The 18,728-nt window shown below is 39.4% G+C and overlaps 1 protein-coding gene across 3 annotated transcripts in view; it reads right to left on the reverse strand.

Moving 5' to 3' along the window:
- Positions 1 to 4,919: 4,919 nt before the first annotated feature.
- The window catches only part of LOC119785595 (RIMS-binding protein 2), a 98,252-nt gene continuing 84,443 nt past the window's right edge, over positions 4,920 to 18,728 (reverse strand). For 2 of the 3 annotated variants that reach the window (XM_038288323.1, XM_038288324.1), the window contains 6 exons: positions 16,518 to 16,586; positions 10,890 to 10,937; positions 10,331 to 10,440; positions 10,166 to 10,237; positions 8,264 to 8,380; positions 4,921 to 7,838 (listed from right to left, as the gene is read on the reverse strand). In XM_038288323.1, the coding sequence (XP_038144251.1) occupies positions 7,530 to 7,838; positions 8,264 to 8,380; positions 10,166 to 10,237; positions 10,331 to 10,440; positions 10,890 to 10,937; positions 16,518 to 16,586 (725 nt within the window). In that variant the 3' untranslated portion in view covers positions 4,921 to 7,529. Of the gene's footprint in view, positions 7,839 to 8,263; positions 8,381 to 10,165; positions 10,238 to 10,330; positions 10,441 to 10,889; positions 10,938 to 16,517; positions 16,587 to 18,728 lie in introns of all 3 variants that reach the window. The other variant, XM_038288322.1, reaches the window with a different exon arrangement.

Consider the following 18,728-nt stretch of genomic DNA (forward strand, 5'->3'; position numbering starts at 1 on the left):
CTGCTCGGTCCAGGAGAGGCCAGGGTGGTGTCGACACCCAACAGCAGCTTCATGGGGGTTGGGAGCAGGGAGTGGAAGTGGCTGACAGCCCAGATAAGGTCTATCAGGAGAGGCAGCATCGTGTTGGGAAAGCATTGCTCCACTGGTCACACAGGGAGCTGGGATGTCTTCCTACACTGGAAAAAATCCAAATCTAGATAAGTCAGTGCATTTGTTCTTGGATTGAGGAGGTAAAAGAGACATTTTGCCAATGGAGCAAGACAATTTATGCTTAAAATAAGAAAACACAATTGCATTGTCTTAATTCAAGTGCATTTTATCTAGTTATCTTATTTTCTGAGTGGAAATACTCATTCCATTGGCAAACTATTTCATTTACCTACTCAAATTAAGGCTAAATACACTTAATTTAAGAATTTTTTTTTACTTATTTCTAGATCGTTTTTGCAGTGTAAAGGCTAAATCTATGGAGGACAGGCAACACATGAAGACCAGTATTATTTTATCACATTGGTTCTGAGCCACAAACATTAGATTTATAATGCGTTACATAGATATATATAGTCTTAAAAGTTTCCATATTTTGTCAGAGTCTCATAACTACCATTTTTTTTAAATGGTAATATTTATGTGGAAAACCAACAGAAAGTTATTTAAAAGTTCTGTAAATGTGGAAAGTGTTGCATATATTGGAACCAGTTTTAAATGTGGTTCAAGCAGCAGGTGGATGTTTAGGAGGATCACTTCCTCTTTTTCATACTGTTTGTTCACCAACGTTCTCTATCCCATTCTTTACAGAAAAGAAGAATTTATACAAAGATAACATTAAATGTAAGAGACCTCTGAATTTGAATTTATTCAGAGATGTCAGTCTTTGACATAAAGCTCCAGAAAAGTTGGCCACATTGATAAAGTCTTGTTAGAGTTCAGCGAGGGGGTTTAACAGTAAAAAGGAGTTGAACAGAAAACAACACGTCCCACACTTTTTTCAAGTCTTTTTTTAAAGATATAAGTAAAATCAAATTATCCTTTCACTTCTACTTCACAATGACTCACTATTGTGGGCTATTCTAATTAAATACATAAAAGATTTAAATTATATGCGCCTAATTGTAAAGAAAAGGATCAAAACCTGTACCATATATTTTATAAAGATCAAACTATGATATTCACTTTATATTTTTTTTAAGATAAACCTGTTTTTTAACTGTCACTTTGACACTGGAAAAAAGCTAATTAGCTTTTATCAGGACATTTTGAGTTTAGCTGTTCCTTTTAATTATTTAATTGTTTTGTTTTTTTTTATTTCATCAAATAAACCCTTTTAGGTTAAATAAACTACTATAATACATCTTTCTGTCCACCTCATAAAAACAAAACAAAAAAGTTTTCCTATTGTTAGCTTTAGCGGATGCTACCAGCTAACTCAAGTTAGCCTTAGCATTCTGCTAATAGAAAATTTTAGTCTTTTTTTTATTTTTTGCAATAGAAATATTAAACAATAAGTACTTTAGTTTTTTTTATGACAGTTTTTTTTTTTTTTTTTTACAATCACTAGATAAGTTGATCTATTCATCCCGTATTTTCTTAGCATTTAGCACAGACCTACATCAAAGTATTTACACTTAAACTATTTAAGTCTAGATATTTTTATTTGGCCTTTTTATTACAACTATATGCCTTTAATATATAACAGTGTAGTAATCTTTTATTCTGATGGCTTTAACATTACAACAGGTTATTAAAACATAAAAAGGAATTTAACCATAACCCTGCAGTCATGGATTTAGTTTCCTTAAAACTCAAATAACCTACAGATGTTACCATGTTTTTATGCTTTATATTTTAAGAAAAGTCTTTCATATGATTGGTAGATAAAGAGATATGAAAGATTTGGCAGGAGAATATATATAAAAAACTTATAAAGACACAGAGATTCTGCAGCAATATTTAACACTACTAAAAATGTTCTATGGTAACCATTATAGATATTCAAAACTAGAAAAAGACCTAAATAAATGCATTGCCCTATAAAACTATTCAGGGATATTTAATTTAAGTTGATAAGCTGAAAATTAGTTCTCTCTATAAACTACTTACTGTTGCAGTTTAATACGTAATAAAAATCCAGGTCTTTCAAAAAGGTTTTCATTTTTTAGGAGTTAATAACATGTTTTAATGAAAACTGGAAAAAAAACATTACTCCTAAAATAAACGTTGGGCCGCTAATGTAGAAGTTGTTTCTTGCTTTGTTTACGTCAATAGACTTTAGAGAAAATCCTGATTAAATTCAACAACTATTTTTTAAGCAAAGGTGCTTCATGGAGAACAGGAAACTGATATTAGATGGTCAGGCAGCTGCTTAACACATGTGCTGCTCGGTTTGCCTAATGTAGGTTTGAAAAGGTTACAGACGATGTTCCTTAAAAGAAAATTATGCAAGAAGAACAAAGAAAAGTAAAAAAAAATAATTTCTATTCATGCTTAGCAATAAAACATGTTCATAACATAATTATAGAATTATTTCTATTTGGATTTTCACACAACATGGAATATAAATCTGCAGCATTAAGTGAAGCTTTTGAAAAACATTTTCTGCTTTTCAGCAAGAAATAAAAGTATCAGAAGGTGCAATCAAATGGTTATTAGGTCAGTCATTGCTAAATTCATCCTAGCAGCTGGCTGCTTAAAAGAGACTCTGCTTGAAAGCTGTAGTTTTAAACCAGCAGCTCCTGTTTCTACACTCTTTAATGCAACCAGAAGTATTTCCAAAGAGCCAAAGACTTTCCTGCAAGAGAGGTGGAAACCTTTTTTGTTCAGCCAGCTGACTGGCAGTGACGTCCAAATGGGATAGAACTTAATAAAATAACTTTAAACAAAAGGAACAACCTTTTTTGTTTAAAGTTTGGTTTATATTTATAGGGGCATCCATCTGATACTTACCCAGATTATATCCCTACCTGGTAGGGTACGGGCTGCATGACTCAAACACCCACTTCCAGGTTAAAGAACGAGCAGTACTGGGGGGGGAATTGAAACCTGTGGTGTTTCGCTGCAGACAACCAGAACGTTAATCTATATGATAAGCAGCACACTATGTTTGAAGATTGCTTCATCGGCAAAAGGACCTAAACATTTGGACTAACCAGATGAATTTAATGTATTCTTCCAGGTAAAGGAAGATATTCAATCTAAATGACTTTTAAAATAACAAACAGCTTCAGAACAAAGACAATAAAGGGAGTGAAGGAGGGTTAGATTATCATCTCACAGGAAATGCTCCACCAACACCAACTGCACCATAGTCTGACTGCTGCAACCCCCCTTCCCCCAATAAAGAATAGCTAATATTCATTACATGCAGCACAGAGCATTAAATCTTAAACCTTTTAAATGTTGACCTAAATTGGTTAAAGTGTCCCGTCCACCTGTGAGAACAAAGCTGTGTTGCAATCGCCTTTTTTCGAAACATGTCAGAATGTTCTGGTGGGACCCGAGCAACCAGCCTGAGGTGACTTAAGAACCAATTAAAGCATGCTCATCGTTAGATTTAAGATTTTTCTTTTTTGTAATAAAATGTAAAGTGTTTTTTTTTTTTTTTTCTAAAAGGGGGGGGAAAGAGCGGTGTCTGCAGAGAGGCAAAGAGAGGGCCGGAAGAGCAGCCTGTGACTGTTAAACCTCTTCCTGTGGGTGGCGTCACGTGGCTGAGGAGGCTTCAAAAGGAGGGAGCTTCTTCTTCTTCTTCACTCACTTCTTGGACGGACAGAAGACACCTGCAAGGCCGGTGGGGGGGGGGTCGTCGCTTTGACTAGGCAATCGATAGAAAAAGGGTAAAGTATGAGGGGAAGATGACGCCTTTTATTAATCAATTCAATCAAGATTATTTCTATCGAGGTGATTTTTTTTTTTTGCTTTGTTACTTCTCGAAACCTTTTGTATATATTTTTTGTCTTTTGCTGTTTATTTTTAAAGCTTATTTACTGTTTATGTTAAGCATTTCAAACCAAAAATGTTTTCTTTAATGAATTTGTAAATGTATCGTCATGGTATCTGTAGATAGCTAAATTTGAAAGTGATATCTTGTAACCCTGCTTCGACTAACTTCTGAGCGAACCACGAAGCAGACAGAAAAGCTTACTCATGTCTTAAAATGGCTTCCTTGAGATAGCGCTTCCGCTGTTAGTCGGTTTTAAAACTGCTCTAAAGCTTAAAAAAAAAAAGAAATGGAAGGGTGGGGTCTTCAGGCTGATTTTGGCCATTTTCTTTGTCTTCTCTGGGGTTTGACATGTTAGCGAATCATTGATTTGCTTTCGAAGTAGGCCATGCATACCGATGTTTTATGACAAACCAGGAAGTGAACGTGTTCTGGTTTTGCATAGAAGCAGTTGAGACGTGAGGTTTTTCGGGCTGACAGACATCAGAGGATGGGGGTTGGTGCAGCTGCAGGAACCCAAACAGGTGCAGAAGAAGAGAGAAGACCGCAGAGGAACGCTGGATGTACAGTGCAGTCATCCATAAAGTAGAAAGCACTACTAAACTCCTCGCCACAGTGTAGTGTTTCCTACTTTATGGATGAGTGTACTGTTTGCTTCAGGGAGCCGAGCGGAGCCCGGCAGGGCGTCCATCGCAGGAAGTCGGAGAGAGAAAAGAGGAAGCTGCTTTGTCTCGCGGGGCCACACGTTACCCAGAGTGTTGCAACAGTCGGTTCACATGGGCAGAGTGTGGCGCCGAGCAGAGCCGGCTCCTCTTTCTCCACTTTACCATCACCTGCTGGGAAATACGTGCACAGCAAAGCTTTCATGATCATCTGTATGCTGTGAAATAATAAAGATGCATTAGAAAACAATCCTTTTATCTTCTGTTTTTTCTTTTTTTTTCAAGTAAGACCAGTTTCACCTTTTTTCTGTGAAAATATACATATTTTATTTCAGTAAAAAAAAAAAAAATATTGAAAGAATTCACCACATTTTCAAGTCAAGAATATCTGTCTGAACTACAGTCCTCCAACAACAACGCGGCTCGGACATGCAAAAAAACAGCAAAATAAAATATTGTCAAAATATATACAGATGAGCTTTCAGAAAGGGCAATAAAAGAATAATCATATATAAAAAGGTTCATCAGTATTTTTTTTTAACAATGAATGTAGATGAGGAAAGACAGAAAGATTTTCTGTGAAAATATAACCGTATATACACACAGCTTCTCTCCCGCTGCAGCTTCGATCCTGCCTAGCCAGCTGAGATGTGACAGCAACGTAAATAAGGCGAACATGGGTAGAACATGCATGCAAACGTCCTGTAAACAACATATTAAGACTAAACAAGGTCTTCTTGTAAGGCTAGATATGATCATCTGAGCTAAAACTATCTACATGGGTCTAAGTCCGAGCCACTGAGCGGAGGAGCCCCTCGTGTTGCTACGCAGCAGATAAGAGGTCTAGACTGGTACATTAAAGGCCGTCGAATACATTACAACCATCTGCTGAACATTTCGCCAACTTTGGAGCATCCACCCTTTGTTAAAACACAAAGTAGAGAAAAAAAGAAACACAAGAAAAGAAAGCTTACAGTACTGCCTCTGGCTTGCATCTATCCCGCCGACTCCTCATCTAAAGTGTCTTTGACAAACCGTCCCCTTGTTTCATTCTTGGCATTTTCGTGCTCCCTTTATAAATTAACTGAAATATTGCAAAAAAAAAATAATTAAGGAACCCTAACCCATCCCGGTGAAATCCCTCCCACTTCCCATCGCTGCTGGGAATATTAGGTCTCTCATAACTGTGGTAAAAAGCAAAGCACCTAACATTTTGGCATATTCTGCAGCTTGGTGATGACTAGATCTAACATGTGCCTAAAAACACTACAGATGAAAACCTGAGGAGCTGCCTGAGGGCAGCACAGACGGAGACAGGGAAACTGGTGAAAGAGGGCCCGCTCCACACGTCTGCAACCAAACCGAACGCCTACTGCAGCTCCGCTTTAATCAATAAGCAACGTTATAAACAACAAAGCTTGGTCCTAATCCTCTAACAGAGCGTTATGTAGAACTAAAGTCAAAGCTAGGCAGCATTTCTAAACACTTCACTATGGTTCTGGTGAAAATGAGTTGACAGAAATCCTAACTACGCTGCATATGCTAATAGTGAACATTTATGTTGTAACACAGAGTTCACTTTACTCCTAATATGGAGGTGAAAGAGAAGACATAGGGGAGAGTATCATTCAGTGCAGACGCTCTGCTCGAACGCAGGAAGTGATGCTCCTGTGAAATGCTACATTCAAACCATCAAACCAGAGTCAAGCCACAGCGCCCGGCAAACTGCTCTCTGTCGCTCTAATCAGGTTCTTTCCTTTGGTTTCCGGAAGAACCAACCTGAATCAAATCAATGAACGGGCCTGTAGTTTCTAAGCTGATGAGTGGGCGAGCATCTGTGAGCAGATTAAAGGTGGGAGGCATGAGAAAAGCTCGGGTTTGTGTTAGTAAAGAGGGGTGAGGAGGGCTCAGTCTGCTTAAAATTAACAAGAAGTTTGTTCATGTGTCTGTAGGATGAGTTAGCTGTTAGCCTATTATGAGCTAAATCGACCCCTTCCTGGTCCATATGGGGAATGCTGGCGGCTATAGAGCTAACTGGGTTCAAAGCAATGACCAAATCCGTCATTATATTGGGAAAATGACAGAAAAATGGCGCAAAATAAACCTTCCACACCCTTAAAGTGTGTTAAGATAAGTGACTGTGGAGGATTTATGAGGGACCAAACATTTGTCTCTTTTTAGCTAAAAGTTAGATTTTTTTCACGTTCTTAGTGTGAAGAAAGCGTCGCTACAACAAAATCTAAATGTATTTAAAGACTTTCACATCTGTGCCTGTAATTAACTCACACAGACCGCTAGTGGATTTTATTTGCCTCGCTTCGACTCCAAAACACAGTGGTTCGAGGTTTAAAAACACCGATCAGGACCAACGGTTCCAAGCTAACCAGCTAACATCTGATGCTACTTCATACATACACATATAAATATGACTTAGTATGAAAAAACACCTGGCGATATAACATAAAGACATCCCTACAGGATGGATAGTGCATTTTTTAACAGCCAGACAGAAGGAGAAAGAAAGAAGTGCTGTTTCTGTCTGATGGCTGTAGATGAATAAATAAGGTGGCACACGCATATGAGCGTTAAAGCTAACGTTGACTCGGCCGTGTGAGTCTGGGTAACGTCCGGCCTCCTAATCAACACTGCTCAGCATTAAATAAGTAAATAGTTCTTGCATTTCCTTTAATTATTGCCATGTTTTTAACTCTGACGACGCAGAGGAAATTTAGAGTAACATCAGCGAGTTTGCGTGGTTCCACATGCGGTGATGCATGCTGCGTGTCTAAGTCCAAGTTTACAGCTGGTCTAAGGCAAATGTTTAGTTCCTGATGTTTAAAGCATCAGCTCACTGCAAACAGTATCAGTTACCAAATGAGACCAACGGTACAGACAGAAAAAGTGCTTAAAACGTGATGTGAGTGTCCAGGGTCTTATTCTTTCTTGCTGGATCCCAGTTTTTTTAACAGTTTCTTGCCTTTGGAGAAAAAGCTCTTCTTCTTCTTGGGCTGAACAGTGGACTCTGAGGATGCCGTGCTGTCCGAAGGAGAGCAGCAGACCTGTCCTGCGGCTGGATCTGGAGCAGTGTCCAGGACAGGGGCTGGACAAGCGGTGGCTTCTAGCTGGGGTAGACGGCCTGTTTGTTGGGTCATGTCTGGACTAAAGGGGTCAGCTGGGGGGCGTGAAGCCTCTTCTGCTGCTGTGGGATCCAAGTCTTGTTCTGAAGAGGATGTGCAACTATTCTACAAGAGGTAAAGCCAAGCTTTAGTATAGATTTATATTATAAAGAATGAGTATTTACAAAAAGGGGAAGCTTTTATTTATGTGTGTTTGAATAAGCAAGGCTAACATGTGCTGGAGGAGGGAAGGCGGAACTATAAAGGAGGTTCTTAACAGCACAGGAGTGGGATTCAATGGTTCTGTTAGTCCAAAACACTTACGATCAAGTCTCAAAGTGTACAGATCGTTTTTGCTTCTGCATGCAGGAAAAATGTCGACCAAAGAGATGCAACAGGCAGAGTTAGAGAAAACAGGAACAAACAGCCATCATGCAATGTGAGAATGCAGAATCTGAAGAACTTGTGGATTCTAGCAACCCAAAGAATGGCAACACAAATCAGGTGGTTACCAACATGTGAGCTGTCGATGGACAGACGGACTGAGTTACCTGGGATTCTTTCCTGAGTTCTGGGGCCGGGTTCTGGACACTGGCTGGTTCTGGTTCATCAGGGAAGGCTTGTAGGAAGTTGGAGGGAACCAAGCCTCTGTGTCCGTTCAGCTCTCCCTGAAAGAGGAATGAGAAATATTCTCTAGAAAGGCTGGATCTGAAACTCTATATGGTTCATTTCTTTATTATCACACAAGGAACTCAGGCTCTTCGGTAGCAGCAGCATCTCAGCCTCTGTCTCATGGCCTCATGTTTGTCAACTGCTTGTTTTGAATTCTATAGATGCTTTACACACAGATGTAACTCCATATGTTCTCATCCTCTGCAGTGCCTTTCAAAAGTATTCACACCCCTCAAACCTTTTAATCTTCTTGCAGCTAAAATCGGCTTTAATGACAGAGCGTCTGAACGTAGTGCAAAAAGGTGAGATAGGAGGAAAGGTGAACAGTTTCCATGCTGATGAAAAGTAGGGCTGACACAATTAATCGGATTAATCGTGATTAAGTGATCATTGAAAAAAATTGTCAACTAATTTAGCAATCGATTAATCGTTAACTGGAGTATAGAGACTATAAAATATGCCTTTAGTTGACAGAGCGACACACTTAGAGCAGTGATTATATCATAATTGTGAAAAAAATATTTAACATTTTGCATTTAAGATAAAAAAAATTTTTTTGTCTGTCAATATGCTTTATCCAGAACTCTTCAAGTGGGAAATTTTAATTTGACCTGGTTCAATTTTGTAAAAACTCTCCTTTAAAGAACCTTTTATTATCTAATTATTAATTGATTAATCAAGAAAAATAACTGACAGATTAATCGATTTGCAAAATATATGTTAGCTCTAATGAAAAGCATTTCCACCACATGAAGATGCTTTAACCACTCTGCTCTACACTAGTAGGTATATATATACATATATATATATATATATATATATATATATATATATATATATATATATATATATATATATATATTTTTTTTTTTTTTTTTTTTTTTTTTTCTTTTAAAGATGATTTAGTCTTATTTTTCTGTCACTTAGCATTTTGAACCAAAAGGTTTTATATAAATCTTATTTGACTAGGTAATTTGCTCAAGTTGTTTGCTGGTTTCCAAGATGGATACTTTGTGTTTCTTTCCCTTCGTCTTATCAAGGCCACCTGAGCTAGTGTTCTCTGCAGCTCCTCCAGTGTCCCCCAGGGGTACATGTTGGTTTGTAGTTGCACTTCCCTCATTGTTTTTAGGCCTTGGATTAGAATCTAATCCTTTTAACTTTCTACAAGTCTTTCTACATGACTTGTCTGCTGACTTCTGGTCTTTATGATGCTGTTTTCCTCCAATTATTTCACACCATAGAAATGAGCAGATTTAATTTCTTCTCCAGTAAAGTCTATTTACCTATCAGATGACTTTTAAAGCCAATTAATTTAATTTGGTTTTAATTCACTTTTCTGAATAAATAAGCCACAAAGGATTCTTTTTAATTATAATTTTGCAATGCTTTGGTTTTGCCTGACACATAAAATCCTAATCCCACAGCCTTCAGCCTGAACTATTAGATAAAATAAACAAACAAAAGTCGACAATGTTTATTTCTCAGGTAGAAACAATTAACTAAAGAAATGTACATGCAATAAAGTAATAAGCATCTTATTCAAAGAGGCCTTTTAGATCCTTAGGGCATTTTAAAACTTGTAATTTATGATTAAATATAAGATGTTTTAAGATGCTGCTACGCTGAGGGTTTGAACTATTAGGGATTGTTTTGCACAAATGCAGGCCAATCATTGTAGATGTTGTATAACTTCCTTCCTTTTGCATTTTCTAGAAATATTTAGAAAGTTGTAGAAGATCTAAGGTTGAAGGATTGACAAACTTCCTCAATCTCAAACTCACGTAGAAGAAACCATCTTCGTCCATGTCCCCAAGGACGTGAATGATGTCTCCTGCGCTGAAAGTCAGCTCCGCCTGAACAGAGTTAAATCAGAAAAGAATATTTGATACATATAGCAGATAGAGCAAGTAAAAAGCTAAAATAAAAGGTCAGGTGTGGGGTCAGACCTCTATATCAGTGTTGGGGGAGCTCTCTCTGGGATCATAGTCAAAAATGGCAATCATCCTTCGAGCCCCTGAGGCCTGCTTCCCTGCAGCGGCGGCACTTTGGCTGGGATCTGTGAAGCAAACAGCTAAATCAGAGCTGCTCTCAATGAGAGGGGGCTTAAACAGCCTGTAGAGCTATAAAACATGCAGATGTTTCTTCATGCTGGGCTCTCACAGTCAAAATTCACCCCACTGCACAAGTTAGAACAAGAAGAAAGCAGGGATTAGTAGTTAGTGATGTGTGCCTGCTTTGGGCCAGTGCCTGTCTCCGGTCATCAGGGGAGAGGCGGGGTTCGCCCAGCACAGAATAAAACCATGCACGCTACTGTGGGAGGGGCACCAGGGGAACCATGCATGAGGGAGACATGCAAACTACATGCAGAAAAACCTTCTTGCCTAATTAGTGTTCAACAACTAAACATTTTCAAACATGGTTCACATGCTCAGAACATCGTGTTTAAGGATCCCATAATGAAAAAGCTGTTGCGTCATGCTGGCCGTTTAAGGGCTGAAAACAAACCTCGACTGGAGGAGTCTATGCTCTCCTCCCAGAGCGCTGCAGACTCCACTGGACAAGAGAAAAGAAAACATGAGGTGAAGGGAGGGACAGCGGGAACTCTGTAGAATGAATCCAGAGCTTGAATGAGGACAGTTCTGTCTGCAGAAAGGCCAGCTTCACACTAACAGCTTGGTTGGTCACTTTGGACTATTAGGGCATATCTCTATAAAATCCTAGGATGGTGCGATTTGAAAAGATGCTACGGTGAATAATAAAAATGTTGACGTCTACCGAGCACAAACTAAGCAAAAAACATGCAGTGCCTTTAAAAGTACTCATATCACTGGATGTTTTCCCACATTTATTTGTATTAGATCCTACGGAGCCCCTCTGATGACATGGTCAAAAATTTTTTTTTTATTGTGGCCACGAAGTAGTATTTCGTGCGCACAAAGTAGTATTTCGTGGCCACGCTATAAGTATAACGTGCGCACGAAATACTTATTAATAATATTAACATCATTCCTGGACAACTGGGTAAGCAAATCGAGCGCGCCTTCTCTAAGGTCTAAGGCGCGCTCGATTTGCTTACCCAGTCGGTCTCCGCCAGTCACGTGACATTTGTTGCCAAGACGCTATTTTAGCTGGAAAAGGCGTAGTGTAAACAACCGCAGCATAGCTAAACGAAGGACTAAAGGCCCGTTTACATAGCAGCCTGTCCAAGATAAGCAATTACAGTTAACATAAGCCTGAAAACAGGGGCGGATTTATGGATATTATTAATAAGTATTTTGTGCGCACGTTAAACTTATTGCGTGGCCACGAAGTAGTATTTAGTGCGCACGTTATACTTATTGCGTGGCCGCGAAATACTACTTCGTGGCCACAATTAAACTTTTTTTTTGAGCATGTCATAAGAGGGGCTCCGTAAGATCCTCTCATATCCAGTTTTATATAACTGCCTGGCTGTTAAGTGGAGCAAAAAAAGTAAATGTAGTTTTTTAAATTCTTGTACAAGAAGGAAGCAGAGTTCAGAATTAAAATTAAAAAGGGGCATAGTCATGTTAGACATTTTTAAATGTATACACCTGTAGCTCACTTCCGTTACATACAAAAGTCTTTCTTTTGTAGGTTTTTTGTTGTACCCTTTTTTTTCAACTTATCAATGAATGAAACCCTTCTGTGTATATTTACAAGAACAGAGAGGTATGATACTGCGCTTGTGTTCAATGGGTAAAGAAGAAAGCGATGGGCTAAGCTATTAGCATCTCCCACCATAGTGTGAAAATAAAGAAAAGTCAAAGATCTAGTGTGAAAAAGTGGAATTTTTTTTGATTTTGAGTAGGATAAGAGTCCATTAGCCGTGGAAATACAGTATGAATGATGGTGTTTACTGAAGCAGGGAGCTAACGCTGCAGAGGTGATAGATGTTTGAGAAAAGGTCCTTATTAATACTAGTGATAGCAATGCTATTCTTTGTCACTACAGTGAAAGAAAAGAAAAATATTATTAATAGATTAGTTGATTGATTGTTATTTTTTTTATAAAAACAGAAAGAAAGGGGTGAAGACTAAAATCAGATTATTACCAAGAAAACAGCATTTTAATTCGTTTAATTTCTATTCATTCAAATTAATTGATGATATATCCCTGTTTGTGTTTGTTAGGAAGCGGAATTTACTTTTTCCCTTCATGTTTGAGCTGTTGCTTTACTGCGAGGCACTGCAGGACGGTCAGAATCTACAGTGCTGCTGCATCAAAAGGGTGTTTTAAGTCACGCCATTTTAGATGGAGGGCAGGAAGTAAACTGTCAATGGAGACAACAGCAGCCCAGATCCAGTATCGTAGGGATTTAGATTCTGTTTTAAAGCTACAAGGAAATACCAAATATGTTGGATGTGACCTCTACCTTATAGAAATTAGCCATAGAATGACAAACTATCAGGTCCTTCATCCTTCTACCCCAATCAGCAGGTGAAAGCCTATAAGTTCTGTCCAGAACCTCTGCACCATATGAGCCGAGATTATTATCGTTTGGTTTTCATCAAGCTGAGCGATGGTTCATATGTGAGATGGGAGTCAACCGTTAAAGCCCAGTCTACTGACTTAGCGGGACCCAAATAGCCTTAAAAGTCTATATTAGTCCACATTAGACTTACTAACTAATTACCATATTGGCTTGAATATAAGATAAGACAAACGATGTGAAAATGTGGGGTTGTCTTATAATTGGGGTCTAACCAATTATACAGGCTCACATTTGTCTGGTGTGGCTACAGCAGAGGTGGCCAGGTTTTTGTAAAGCCAGTGACTTTGCTGTGGCTGGGGTCATCTTTCTATCTCAACAGAGATAAAGTGACAAGGATGCAGCAGATGGAGAGTTGCTGCCCAGAACGGAGTGGATCAAAAGTCAGACAAGTTTGCAAACATTTGAGGCAGAGTTTGGAGGCCATTTTAAAAACAATGCTGGTCAACACAGCGGAGTCATCAAATAAACGTTAGGCAATAATGAAACAGGGAGTTACAGTGCAATGTCAGAAGATGGCACGTGGACAGCATAAGAAAAGCTTATTGTGGTCCACAAAGTGGAGGATACAGGACTGCAGGGTGAGAGTGGGAGTGACAGCGAGCGCCGCGCGTCTGTGAGTAAAAGCTTTTTGAGACGTTCCACGAGCAAAGTTCAGATTGCATTCCAGATGAAGTTTTCCAAGATTACAATTAAATGTGTAATTACTTTTCTTTACTGTTTATTGTTATTTAATTGTTCAAATATTTCCATGCAATATTATTTCAATGAATTTCTTATACTTCAATATAAAGTTGTCTTTTAAAGTCATAAGGAAACAGCTGTTCCAAACGTTGCATTTCGGAATCCTCCCAAGTGGTGCTCGACTTTACACGAGTGAATAAAGTGAATGTGATTGGTCGATTATCAAGGGGGCGGGATTGTTGTGGCGGAAGGTTCGCAAGCAAGTTTGTCGGAAGCATCTCGCTAACCAGTTAGCAACTTAGTGCTAGTAGGTTCCCAAAGAGAAATGACATTGGGACCAAGTAGCACTTAGCAACAACACTGTCTAGGAATGCTATGGACAGCAGAAAGCACAAGAAGAGGAGAGTTTTGTGTCGGAGGTCGTGGATGAGTCTCCTCCATCATACATTTTTTATTTAGAGGAGGAAAGTTGGGACGAAGATGTTGTGGAAGAGGACGCCAGGGCGGCAGAAGCTTGGTTTGGTGTAGAAGGCTTCCAGCCGTACATGTTTGAGCCGTTTCCTCGCAACGCTGCCAGTTCTGTTAGCTCTACGCCTGCTGTTGCTATGCTCTGACCGAATAAATTTGATTGACAGATGACTGTTGATTACAATTGGCCGAATTTAGGTGTTCAGGCTGACTTATGACTAACTGGCCTGCATAAAATAACGGAAAAAAACAACACAGATTTTAAGACAAGATTTAAAAAAAAAAAAATTTTTTTCTAACTTTTGGGACAATATCAGCCGATAAAGAGAACATTTATAGACATGTTTAAGCCAGAATGAGTTGACATTTAAATATGACTTCCCTACAACTTTAAACAAAATGAATTCAGTTTAGGAGTCTTTTTTCCTTTTTGTTTTGTTCCTAAAAAAAATAAAACACAATGTTTTTTTATTTTAATTTAAGGTTGTCTAACATTTAAAGAGTCTAACAGACAGATTCTCACACCTAAACTGAGAGGATCTCTTAGCTACACTAATTTATATTGGCTTGTTACATAAAAATCCAAAAAACACACATAGGTTTTCCAAAGTGTGTATATTTATGTTTCTATTCAGCTGCACGGGATGTAGTCTGTGTGAAGCTGGCCTTAAGAGATGAGAGCGGGAGTGAACATTAATTGATGGATGCAGATCTGAGAGCATGAATGTTTGAATTGGTGATCAATGAAGTTGCTTTACAGCAAATGGGATGCAACTTTGAAATAAACTACACATTAAAGCTACAGTGTGTAATAATTACAGGCATATAAAGTCAGAAATTTAATATATTATACATAACTATGTTATTTATCATCACCTATGAGCTCAGCCTTTTAACCATAATATTTGCGTTGCCTTAGAATTCGTTATTTATAATTACATAGGAGCGGGTCTCGCAGCCATGGGGGCTGACATCTTTGCGCTACGGCAAGCGCAGAGGCAACAAACTAGCGATTGCGAGATCTCCCATGACGCTCAAAAATAACTACGGCAAGTTGAGAGAGATTAACTGAGACGGTACTGAACAGTAGATGGCAGTATTATGCCTGAGAAGCGTTTAGTCTGCCTGAAACCAAAGAAGAAGAAGAAGCAGGTATACTGCGCCTCAGTAACAAGAAAGGTGAACAAGGCGGCAGGCGTGAGTGACTTTGCAAACTGTTTGGCACTGTGTGGCCAAACATCAGACGAATGGAGGATCATGCCTACTCTGTATCACAACGAAAAGCGGCGGACACCGAACCCCCGTCATCTAAGAAGCGGAAACACGACGAGAATAAACGCAAGCGTGACAAGAAACGGCAAAAAACACGGATCAACATTGGCACGGCATTTACACGATGGAAGTCACTGATGGAGGAAAAAGGTTTTCAAAGTGACGCTCAAGTTGCCAGTTTTCTCTTGGACAGGTAATTAATCCTACACACACAATTGTCTAATATCACTGCAGTTTTGGGAGTACAGGATGCTCAGACCTGTCTAAAACAATAACATGCTGCGTGATGATGCTGTTACTCTCCAGTATACTTATTCAGCAACGTCCCTGACGTTTCACAGATAATGATTCAGTAATTTTCTGTAAAATAATTTTCTGGATATATACCTCGGTTACTTCTCTCCGGCTCCTTTGGAGATCTTCAAGCCTTTCCTCCTCTGCTCTCACCCCGCTGGCACCCCTCCCTCGCCTGGCCCTAGCTGCACGGCCTCCCTGCCTTCGCCCTCGTCCTCTCCCTCTCCCTCGCGTTGTAACCCCCGTGCCACCAAAATGACTTGGACTCTGTAAACGGGGGATATATATTCTTCCAGCGAACACAATCTCGCTGTTAAACTAATGACTACAATTACTTCGTCTGTTTATATCACCATGCAAAGCAGCTCACCAAAACGTCACAACGATGTAGAAAAAATAACGGGTATATTTATTATCTTAAGTCTACATGAAATCTATACCCTACACAGACTAATGAAATACTATCTGTAAAATTATCTATGTAAACAAACCTCATCACTTGAGAGGGTAGGTGATGTGGACGTCGTAGAAGAAATTTTGTCCCGTAACGCTCGCCGTACTGTTGGGGGGGAGAAGCGGTGGGGGGGAGATGTTCATGTTGCTGCGGTCTGTAGTCTGACCGCTAGATGTCGCTGAAAATTACACACTGTAGCTTTAAGTCATCCTGCAGCTTTATCTGGTGTTACTGAGTAGATAAATCAGGTCAGACAATGAAAAAGTTTGTGTGACTTAGAGGGACCAATACAGGGTGAAGATTGCTGATTGTATGAATAGTTGGCCTAAATGTTTGGAATCCCTTACAGTGGCTGAATCAGCAACTGGAAGAAATGAGACTAATGCGAGAAAGAAGCAAACCAGAGAGAAGACAGGAGGGATGAGAAGCCACAATCTGCAGCGAGACACACCTTTCTTGGATCGTCTCGGTTTCGGCGGTGGAACAGGGCGGCGTGGAAGCTCTGCGTATGTGCGAGAGCCTTAATGACGTTTAGAAGGCCAGAAACAATAAAAGAAATGGAACCAAAAAAAAAAAAAACAGAGACAGACAGATGTCATTTTTTTAATAAAAACAAGCAGCCCAGACCAAGCTGACGATGAGAAGCCAGCGAAGAGCGACACAGACGGCGACAAACTGGTGAGCAGCAAACAGAAGGGAGAAGAAGTGGAAGTGAAAAGGTTAAAGCATCTGCATGTTCAGCTCTGGGTAGGAAGCAGGAAACAGAAGCAAAGTGTTGGCTTGATCTTGCTGCTTTGCAACCCACCATTCACCACAGACAAACACTCTGACTCATTCTACTTTTAACCCCCCAAATATGGTCATAGCTTCCTTCGGTGCAACACAGAACACGTCAGGTTAGTCTAATCGGATCGCTCTGTCTGAGTCACCAAGCCACAATCTATAGGGAGCTCGGTTTGCTACTTTATCAGTAAAAAACGCTCTTTGAATTTCCTTTTACGCATTTAGTCTAACAATAGACAAGCCAGAATATTCTTCAACACGTTTTCATACACCCTCTCTAGCAACACTTAGGTCTCATCTCTCCAATGTTTTCATGCAAACTTCCAGTAGAGTTTTATAACAGTAGGTCTTGAAACAGGCAGTAAACATATTAAAGGCATAAACTACCTGAGTCCTCCTGGTCATGGCAGACACACAACAGGCTTAAATTGGAGGCAACCGAACTTGTGTCCTCCTGGCTCCGTTGTTTTGTATGGGTTTTATCTGCTTGTCTAACCTCTGAAGAATGAGTTCAAGAACCAACCACTGATCTCTATTTATTCACTGGATTGCTGATTGCCCGAAAAAAGTCAAGCCACCATCCGCCATGCTGGTACTCCCTACTCACATGGAGATGCGCAGTAAAAATGCCTACATGTGTAGCATTTGACTGCAGAAAATAAGCAATTTGCCGGCTGTAGGAATACGTTCCACAGCTAGTTTAGAGTCAGTGGATGTACTAACCAAGAAAATCCTTATATACACTGATGTATCCTATAGTATAGTATGTATCGTAACCTTAGTCTGCTATCTCGGACTCGGAGACATTGACTGAGTTAGCCATTGACATTGTGTCTAATGTTAGAAAATAGAGGAAATACAAAGTAATTCAATGTCAATGTAGTAATTCTTTAATAAGTGGATGACACTCTCGTTTTGTAGTGTTTGCTGTATTTCTCATTTGAAAAAGCTATGTGCTGAAAGATATTGCATGTTATATGGATGGAGAAAAAGAACTCAAAAATTTTTAAAGGCTGATGCACACAGCATAAAAGTATATGGCATCATCCATGCACAGTTTGCAAATAGGAAAATACTATAGCATTAACAGACATGTACTCGTAATTCAGTCTTGATGTAACATTTTTTAAATTATCTGTAAGGAGTAATTACCATAACAATGTAATAAATACATGTACATTACATGTACATCATCAAGTTAGCACGTTTGGCATGTCAGTATTATTATGCTCCATTAACACATTAATCTGTGATGGATATGTATAATATGTTATATTACATGATCTATAAGACTTTATAATGACTATGGAATGTGATGTGCTTATTTGTATTATTATAAGTTAAAGTAATCTACTTATGTTATGAAACAGCAAGTATTTGTCAAAGTGATGAATTTATACACCCATCCATCCATCCATCCCGTCACACTTATCCCAAGCGGGATCGCGAGGGGTGCTGGTGACGACCTCCAGCTGTCTACGGGCGGGAGGCGGGGTACACCCTGGACAGGTCGCCAGTGCTCCGCAGGGCAACACAGAGACAAACAGAACAAACAACCATTCACACAAACTCACACCTAAGGAGAATTTAGAGAAGCCAATTAACCTAACAGTCATATTTTTGGACGGAGGGATGAAGCCGGAGTACCCGGAGAGAATCCACGCATGCTCAGGGAGAAAATGCAAAGTCTTTGCAGAAAGACCCTGGGTGTTGAATTTATCTTTTATTCTAAAAGTCTTAAGTCCCCCTGAAAATGAGAACATCATTGTTGTTCAATGCTGTAGTGCTTGTATCGTTTACATTGCGACGGGTCTAAATATCGAGCACCAATATGGCAGACAGTGGTGTCACTTCAACCCCGTACTACCAACGGGCAATC

This window comes from Cyprinodon tularosa, unplaced genomic scaffold (genome assembly GCF_016077235.1).
Source record: "Cyprinodon tularosa strain WSP-4 unplaced genomic scaffold, ASM1607723v1 ctg251, whole genome shotgun sequence".
NCBI lineage: Eukaryota > Metazoa > Chordata > Actinopteri > Cyprinodontiformes > Cyprinodontidae > Cyprinodon > Cyprinodon tularosa.